This window comes from Nicotiana tomentosiformis, chromosome 12 (assembly GCF_000390325.3).
Source record: "Nicotiana tomentosiformis chromosome 12, ASM39032v3, whole genome shotgun sequence".
Classification (NCBI taxonomy): Eukaryota; Viridiplantae; Streptophyta; class Magnoliopsida; order Solanales; family Solanaceae; genus Nicotiana; species Nicotiana tomentosiformis.
In genome coordinates, this window is record NC_090823.1 from 65,486,353 (window position 1) to 65,495,639 (window position 9,287).

The following is a 9,287-nucleotide window of genomic DNA, read 5'->3' on the forward strand; positions in this document are numbered from 1 at the left end:
CTAACAAATCACATCAAATAATGCTAAAACCATGAATCGCACATCAATTCAAGCCTAATGAACTTATGAACTTTCGAATTCCGAAACCAACGCCGATTCATACCAAAAAACTCCGATTAACCCCAAATTTTGCGCACAAGTCATAATTGACAAAAAAGGTACAAAAGTGCAAAATACAAAACAAAGAAAAATATACAAAGTACTTAAACAGCTTGGTCTCCACCGGAGCTCGCCTCATCACCAGGAGAATCAGAGCTCTTTCGTCCTTGGATCCGATCGATCCCTCGGATTCTTCTTCATCCTCGAGATATGCCAACTTCTTAGCCTCGGTCTCAAACCCCTTAGCGGTCGCGATCTCGGCTGACACATCAAAACCCCAAGCATGAACCTCCTCGAGGGCCTCTCTTCGGGATTGCCACTTCGTGTATTCAACCATGTCCCTTAAGCGGTCCTGGAATGCCTCGGCGTTGGCCTTATACAGGTCCACCATCTAGTCGGCATCAGCTTTGGTCACTTCAACCACTGACTTGGCCGCTTTGAGCTCCTTGGGAAGGGTTTCTCGGTCAGAGACGGCCGAGCTTAGCTGAGACTGGAGCTCCTCAATTTCTTGGGCCTGCACCTCGGCTTTTTCCTTTGTCGCCCGAAGCTGGACCTCTGCTGAGGTCAACTGCGCCCGGGCAGTCTCCTTTTCTGAGGCCAGGCAGTCCATCCTGCCTCTCCATTCTTCGGCCTCGACCTTGACTGCATCCATCTTGGCTCGGAATTGGTCGATCCATTCGATCTTTTGTTGGACCTGCGGGTTCTGACCGTTAGTCACCGTGTCTAGCTCATCGTCACTAACATCAAATATGTTTATCTGCTTAACCAGGTAGGCGTCTTCTTTCCGAGCCACCTCCAACTCAGCTCGAAGGCTCTTAGCCTCTCCTTTACGTTGCTCACTGAGGAGTTTGTAGGTGTCTCTCTTCTCAGTAAGCCCTCGGACTTCGTCTTCAAGCTGGTTCAACTTGTCCTGATACCGAAGTAAATTTTCATGGTGAAGTACTGAGGCCTACAAATACAAATAAAAATGTTAGGATTATCTATGGATTAATCTGAGTACAAAAGGAGAAAATGAAGTCATCGAGAGATATCTGAAGTTACTTGGTTTAGCGCTTGTTGTGCTTCGTTAAACAGGTAGGGCGCATCTATCTCATTCATCTTGGCTTGGTCTTCCTTGGTCACCAGGCACCGAAGGTAACTGGCCACCCCTACAAGGGCGGAGAGGATCCGGGCATCCTCCGGAACAGAGATGATTATGGATCACTTCCGGTCAAGATCCACACTCGGAGCTGGGAACTGGTTGATCAGTTTCGGGCTTGAGGAAGACCCGCTTGCTCCCGAAGATGGACTCTTCCTCGGCACCTCTAAGTCACCAAATCCGGTGACGTCCTCCGTGGCGAAGGAATCCACGCCATCAAAAAAGCCGCGGAAGGGGTTGTCCGCTCCACGTGCACCCTCATTGGGACGCTCTTTCACCGTTTGGGTCTCGTTATATATGAACTTAGTAAACGAGGGTGATTCGGTGATGTCTATCACACCGAGGGCTTACTTTGGGACACTCTCCGCATCCCGGGAAGCCTCGGCCCCAGCCTCCTCATCAGCCTCCTTAGCTTAAGGCAGGTCGGTCTCGCGTTTCTCTGGTTCAGAGGCCCCTTGCCCTTTGAGCTGCGACGGCACGCGGGTCATCAGGACAACGGCTTGTACTTATTCTTCTTCTTCGGATTCGTCTCTCAGCCGGTAGAGCGAATCCGGAGGTGGTTCTTGGGCATTGGTGTTGTCTTTTGGCTTGCGCACCAGCCTTCTTCTTGTTTTCTTTTTCTCCGAGCTCGGGGAACTCGGAGCCCTCTTTCTTTTCTTATCTTCAACCTGTCTCGGAGCAGGGGACTCGGTAGGTAAGTCCTCGCTACTGGCTGGAGCCCTCAGTTCGGCATCCTTTGATAGACCTGCAAAAAGAAGTAAAGGGAGTGAGGACTTAATGATAAAAAAGGAATCCAAATATTACTTACTCAGGAAAGGAGTCTCACCATGGGAACGGGCCTCCCAACAACCCTTCGAGAGCTTGCGCCATGAGCACTCGGAGTAGGGCATCTGTGATACGATACCCTTAACCCACTCCTTGAGTCGAGGGACAGCATTCGGGACCCGAGCGATGGCTACACCACCATAAAACACCGATAAAAAAGAAGGAAATAAGTATAAAATCGACTTTTGAAAATAAAATTGTACTTACATGATGTATTCCACTTCTTGGGGAATGGCATGCGCTCAGCTGGGATCAGGTTCGAAGTCCTCACTCGGACAAAACGGCCTTGCCAGCCCCGATCCCGGTCTTTATCAATACTCGATAACGGGGCTTTGCTAGCTTGGTGCACGAGCTTTATCAATCCCCCCGAAAGATTCTGAGACTGTACAAGCATAGAAGATGGTCGACGGTGAGCGAGCACCTATCGATTCTGCTCACGAAGAACCGGAGGGGGATCACAATCCTCCAAAGCGAAGGATGAATCTAACCGAGGCATAACTCGTACCTCTTACAGAAATCTATGATGACCAGGTCCATCGGGCCCAACGTAAAGGGATAAGTGTAAACACTTTGGTATCCCTCGACATGGGTGGTAATGGCTATATCGGGGTCAGAGATCACTATGCCTTTATCGGCCCAGTTGCAGTCTTTTCGGACCGTAGGGAGGACTTCTTCAGTGATAGAGCAGATGTATCTCGAGATCTCCTCACACCGGCCTTGTGCGGAGGAAGGTTTTTCAACCTTGAAATCGGCATTGACCAAGCATCATCTGGGATGAACATTTTCAAAGGGGGTTCCGGTACTGGTTCTCTCCTCGGCCTCAGTAGCCGGCCGCGAAGTAGAGGGTTTTCTTTTGGGGAACGGTTTTGAAAGTCTTTGCCATTTCTTTAAAAAATAGAGGAAAATGGAGAAAGAAAGGAAGTTGAAGGATTGTAGTTGTTGGCTTGAGATGAATATAAACAAGAGTTCTTGCAAAGGATCTCAGATAACCGGAGTGAAAGTGCTAGAAAGTATTGAAATCTTAAGGGTACGAGGGTAGAAGGTTTGGATGTAAAGTTAAAATGAACAAAGGAAGAGGTATTTATAGTATTTCAGCGACGGTTCACATTCAAGAATGGCCGAATGGCGGCTGACATGCATTTAATGTCATCAAGACTTGACTGACGAGACGTTTCGGTTGTTTTGTTGTTTCTTTCACGGTGTATCGAAGTAAGAATCAGAAGCTCATGTCGTTTCTCGTCTTCTACACTCCGAAAAACGAGAGGACTATCTTTATACGGTTAAAATCGAGCTCGTGGTGCATCCTAGCCTCCAACATGGTAAGACGGACTCGATATATGACAATAAAGGACCGAATATCGACCCCAAGTCTCACCGGGCTAGAACCCGGAGACAGGACGTCTGCCTTCGAGAATATCGAGGCCATGATCCCGGAATCGGTCCTAACCTCAATCGACTTTGAAGAAATATTATCAGCATAGCCAACGGAAGACCGAAATATCCGTGACCGGCCGGATATTACGGCGGAAATCTCGACACGTACCGATAAAGAACCGGCAATCAGTAAATCAAAAGGTTTTTACCTTTTATAGAACTGTACCTAATGTAGGACTTCTCTACTATATAAAGGGGTCTGATAATTCATAAAGGACATTGTAACACACATTCCAATGCAATATATCATTATTTTTTCTGTTATTAGTTCTCTTGCTTTCGTTCGTCAGTGCTTGTCGTTACGAGCCCAGATCGAGGGCAAATATTTCACTAAGGCTTAAATCATCTTCCTCGTGCGGTTTGAGCTTACTTCATCCTTATTTATTTAATTTGTCTTTATTTACTGCTTTGTGTCAAATAAATCTGCATATCCTTAAAACCACTTACAAATTTAATTGTTATCCGATTTTAAGGGTAAATAAACCTCTATTGTAGCGCTAGATTAGAAACAAAAATAGTGGAATTAGGAATGGAATGTAAATAATATAACGGCCTTTCGATTCGTACAATTTCTCTTTTCCTCTTTATACAGAGAAATGGAAATCAGAGGTGGTAGCGAGAAATATATGAATTACAAATAAATGAAAAAAGCAATATAATGAAACATACATGCAGATAGACAGTAGAACAGTTAAATAATCAACGGATTAATTCAAGACTCAAGCTGCAGCACACACCACAAGCACCGGTGTTTCAAACTGCTGCTGCGGCTGCAAGTTAACTTGCGCCAGCTCGCCACCCGCACGTTCTTCATTCTCATGGTCGTTTGCCACCGGTGGGCTAATTACGCTGCTCTCCCTGTTTTCTTCTGCAGCTAATACTTCTTCATCCAGCTTCTTGATCATATCCTCATTTTTCTCGGATTTGACAGGATGTATCTGTTCTGAGTTTCCAAGGACGACGATGTTTACTACATGCTCCGGCACCTTTTTCTCTAATTCTGCTGCTGGCTTTACGTTACGGTATAGCCCATACAACAGCATCTGAATCATTCCCAGGAAGAAACCCAATACATTTGGCAGCTGTACAAAGTTAAAAATATATGACGGACTTCGAAGAGCAACGGTATTTTACCCCACCCATTCAAACTTATGCCGCACTATTTACGAATGAAATTAAAAAGAAGATTTTTTGAAATTTATCAACTAAAACAAGTCATAAAATATTTGCGTGGCTATAAATCATCTTATCGAGGGTAAAATAACAAATTTAAAGTTAAATTATTTTTAAATAATGAATTATAATTTTCTTTAACAGATGAGACACAAATTAGGATTGAGGAAATACATATAATGAGAAAGTATGCCTCATTATCATTTGTTAAAAGAAATTTTTTTTGAGGAGCTTTTGGAGAAAATTCAGACAAACTTAGTTTTATGAGAAGTAAAAGAAAATAGTACTTACAAGTAACGACGGCATATTTTTTTATATAAAAACAAATTACTAGTACTCCAACTAGTGCGATAAACAAATAATTTTGGAATCAGTGATATCAAAAAAATGCTTAAAAATCATAGGAGTAATTAAAGAAAAAATGTCAGACAAAATGGAATTATACGACGAGATTTTTTAGTTTGGCTGAATTCTGCAGTGACCAATTTATGTCGAACAATTAATGTTGTATATCGATTTGTAAACCATAAAGGCACAACATGTTCATGATCAAGATTTGTGGTTCTTTTTTATTGCCTTTGTAAGTAGGTCGGTTTTAGTTGTCTAACCAGCACGTAACCCAAAATTAATTGTTCAAATGTATTAAAGAATACATAGTACTTTAGCATGTGGTTTAATAAGTACTTACTGCAATACACAGGTCCTTTTGAAGGAGACCATAACCAAACCACATGATAGCACTCAATGTAAGAAAGAAAGACAGGGTGAAGGGCAGGAACTCCACACTCTTCGTCCGAACCACTTGACACTGTAAATTAAAAAAGAAACAAGAGTTAGAAAGTTCTTTTTCATTTTATTAGTTACTGGGAAAACTTTTGAAACGATGTTAGTGCATCATCTCTATCTTACCACAATGCTAAGAGGTGCAGCAAAGACAGCCACTGCTACGGCTACACAAATCCAACCCACTACTTGTACTCGAAGGGCTCCATTCAAAGGGAACAAAGTGACGAGAAATATCAGTGTGTACAATCCTCCAATCAATGATACCAAAAGTTTCACCGTCTGCCTCTGTCGTCAAAATATCAAACTAGTTAGCAGTCTATGTTATACTTTCTTACTTTCCTAGTCTTTAACAAGATTTTGAAAAAAATAAAAAACTGCCCGACTGCAATACAGAATTGAACTGCACTACTATTTATGTCTTGGTGAAACTTTTTTCATTTATTAAGGGCCCGTTTGGCCATTAAAAATCGAAAAAAATTCACTTTTTCCCGAAATCAGCGTTTGACATAAAATTTTTAATTTTCACTTGAAAATTAATTTTAGAATTTTTCAGAAATTTAAAAAACTCCAAAAAATAGTTTTTCAAAATTTTCACTTCAGATCACTCACAAAAATTCAAAAATAACCTAAAATTGTATTCATGTCCAAACCCAATTCTAATTTTCAAATACCATTTTAACTTTAAAAAAATTTGAATTTTACAATTCTTATGTCCCAATGCCCACTAATAGCTTATTAGGCAGCTTTTTTTAGGGTCAAAAGTGCTTTTGGGGGCCAAAAGTACTTTTTTGACCAAAAGTTGAGATGTTTGGCCAAACTTTTAAAATAAAATAAAAAGCTTTTGAGGAGAAGCGGAAGCATATTTTGAGAAGCAGAAAAATGTAGTTTCTCTCCGAAAGCACTTTTTTGAGAGGCACTTTTGAGAAAAAATACACTTAAAAGTAGTTTTCAAAAGTTTGATCAAACACTAATTACTGCTCAAAAGTATTTTTCAAATTAATTAGCCAAACACAAACCGATTCTCATCAAAAGTATTTTTTTGAAAAGCACTTTTGATAAAAGCAATTCTCATCAGATTTTAGAAGTTTGGTAAAAAAGGATATAAATCTTTTAGATTTTTAAATGTAAGTTATGGTGGGAAGTACTTACCCTAGCCTCCTTGGATGCGTAGAGAAGGAAAATGGAGATGTAAATGGTCTCGACAATGCAACCGAAGGAGTTGATAGAGATGAGGAGAGTGGCATTTTTCTTGATAAATGCATAATACATCCAGAGCATGGATGAAAACAGTGCTACCACGTAGGGGACTGATTGAAAACCCATGGTTGATTTTTCTTTGTAGATTCGGCGAAATGTTGGCCTGCAACATTAATACAGTTGTTTTCGTGAAAATTTTCAAAATAAGTGACTGTCCAAGAAAACTAAATTAGAAAAAAAAAAAAAAAAACAAAGCGGATTTCTTACACTGGAGCTAAGAAGACGAATATGGAAATAATGTTTCCTGAAACATAAAGCAGAAGAAATACAAAGGGTTAGTGCTTTCATTATACGTGTGGGTGGATGTGATGCTACTGCCATGAACTAGACAACTTAATTGGTCGATGAAATAAACTGCAAGTGTTGTCAACCAAAATGGATGAAAATCAAGCACCGGGAAGGTTTGTCATGGAAAACGTTCATGAGAACATGCAATTGGCAATGTGAAAATTATAGTATTAATTAAGTAATGTTTGGTCACAGGAAAATTGAGCAAGGTGTTTTTGCACAATATTTTGAGCAAGCAAGAAATGAAAGAGAATGAATGAGATGAAATTTGGGAAAGACTAGAAATGAATGAAACAGACATGTGAAACATAGTTTTGCTTACCTAAGACTCCGAACACAAATAGCCATGGATGGTGGAGGTCAAATATGGCCATTTCGACTGTTAAGTTAGATTATATAAGCAAGGAAGTTTAACTTTTCTTTTTGTTCTTTTGTTGAATGAAGAAGGCTTAAGGGTCTCTTGAGAACCCCTTTTGCTCTCTCTCTTCTCTTTATATATAGCTAAAATTCCACAATTTCATGCAAAAGGGGAGAGACAAGTATTTATAATGGGGAGAGGACCAGAAAAGTGTGGTTTGCGCATAGAACTCAATCATATTTGTTGCATGACAGGTGGAGTCTTAGTAGGTGGCGTACGATAAAATCATTCACCCAAATAATGGATTCTCAGCCTCACGTGCTCTCCCAATGCGTGCCAATCATATTAATTCTTATCATACCACTTACTAGCACTGTAAGTAATTAACATAATTTGGCTTCTAAACCTAATGCAGTCCAACCAACAGAATTACCATGAATTAATGCGTTAGGCTTAGACAGGCTCACCGCTCCCTCCTTTTAGCTAGGAATTATTATTGTACTGTTAATAGCTATATATTAAAGTGTTAGGATATACTATTAATCATGCGGTTTAGATATAGTATTGTGTTTTATTCTTTATGGAATAATTGTTTATTTGATTTATTCAATTCAATAAAGTACTATTTTAAATAGATCATTTGTTATATGTGTGTCATTTAGTTATGTAGTAGATAATTTAGTGTATGGAGTCTTAGCTCATGCACAAAAGATTAAATTATTGGTTCTCATAATTAATAAATAATGTTCATAATCGAAGATATTATTGGGCAAAATATCTTGATGATTGTAGCACAAGATTAAAGTATAATTTGTCTTGATTATGGGAGTAGTTTTACTCCGACTTCTTGTGCTAGTATACTTAGTGTATATTGAACGGACCAAGTAGAGAAAAGATGTTTTTGTACTGAATATATATTTATAAAATATTTTCTCTAATTCATTAAATGAGCTTCTACTCCTAATCTTGATATAATTATTATGATCAATGTGATTTGTTTATTGTTTTGATTTATCAAAAGGTACAACTCTATTCAGAGTCAGTGTATACCTAATAGATTGGACAATAACGAATAGCATTTGTGAAATAATAATTAGTTGATAGAATTCATGACTTGGTTTTGAGTTTGATGATACCCCTTTATGTAAGCTTATAAGTTTTCATGTGAAAACCCGGACAGTGAATTTTGTATCCGTCATATGAAATAGTTAAGCGAAATTATAAAAGATTAATTAGTTGATTAAATTAAATTATCAATGATTTAATTTAATTAACTGGTATTTGTGATCTTAACATGGGGAGTTAAAATAAGTATTAGTGAATTTTCGAAATTCATATTGAGGAGTTCAATTATAGTTTTTTAGTGGAATAAACTGTAATTAATTATAGTAAGAATTAATTCATCCAAAATTTTAAATTAATGTTATAATTGGTAGCCTCTTATTGTTTATGTGGTTCCTACTATACCTAGTAAAAATTTGGACTGACTTGGGTAAAAAGTGACTTGGGAGAAAAGTCATCCTTGAGAGTTAGAGTAGGGTTCTACTTGCACAAGCAGAATCCTACACGTTTTTGGGAGCCCTCTTTTGGCTGAAAAATAAGTCTACATAAGGAAGACGTTTTTTCACCCAATAACCGATTTTAAGAGTTGTATTGCTCTTGCCTACTAAAAGCAATTTTGTCCAAGGTCTTACTAGGACCATAGCAGAAGACTGCAGCCCTGGATTCTTGCTCTGAGGAGGACCTGTGCAACATTTTCAAGAGGTTAGTAGTTCTAATCTCTAATTATATCATTGTCTAGTTTACTTGTATGTGATGTCTGGATTGTATGCTTTCTTCCGCTACGCATGTTTTAGCAATTGGTATCAAACGTCATCTTACATCTAATTAGATAATATAATACAATATGAATAGAGTAATATTAAAACG

The 9,287-nt window shown here is 39.1% G+C and overlaps 2 protein-coding genes across 2 annotated transcripts; both read right to left on the reverse strand.

Annotated features, from left to right (window-relative positions):
• Positions 1-490: 490 nt before the first annotated feature.
• Positions 491-1,197, reverse strand: LOC138902782 (uncharacterized). The gene is made up of 2 exons (XM_070190680.1): positions 1,141-1,197; positions 491-1,048 (listed from the first exon to the last, which is right to left on the reverse strand). Exons 1-2 carry the CDS (start codon positions 1,195-1,197, stop codon positions 491-493), a joined length of 615 nt encoding a protein of 204 aa, XP_070046781.1.
• Positions 1,198-4,019: 2,822 nt separating this feature from the next.
• On the reverse strand, positions 4,020-7,519 carry LOC104105762 (bidirectional sugar transporter N3-like). Its single transcript, XM_009614182.4, has 6 exons — positions 7,323-7,519; positions 6,920-6,956; positions 6,605-6,815; positions 5,579-5,740; positions 5,358-5,477; positions 4,020-4,578 (listed from the first exon to the last, which is right to left on the reverse strand). Exons 1-6 carry the CDS (start codon positions 7,372-7,374, stop codon positions 4,216-4,218), a joined length of 945 nt encoding a protein of 314 aa, XP_009612477.1. The 5' UTR covers positions 7,375-7,519; the 3' UTR covers positions 4,020-4,215.
• Between the last annotated feature and the right edge of the window lie 1,768 nt (positions 7,520-9,287).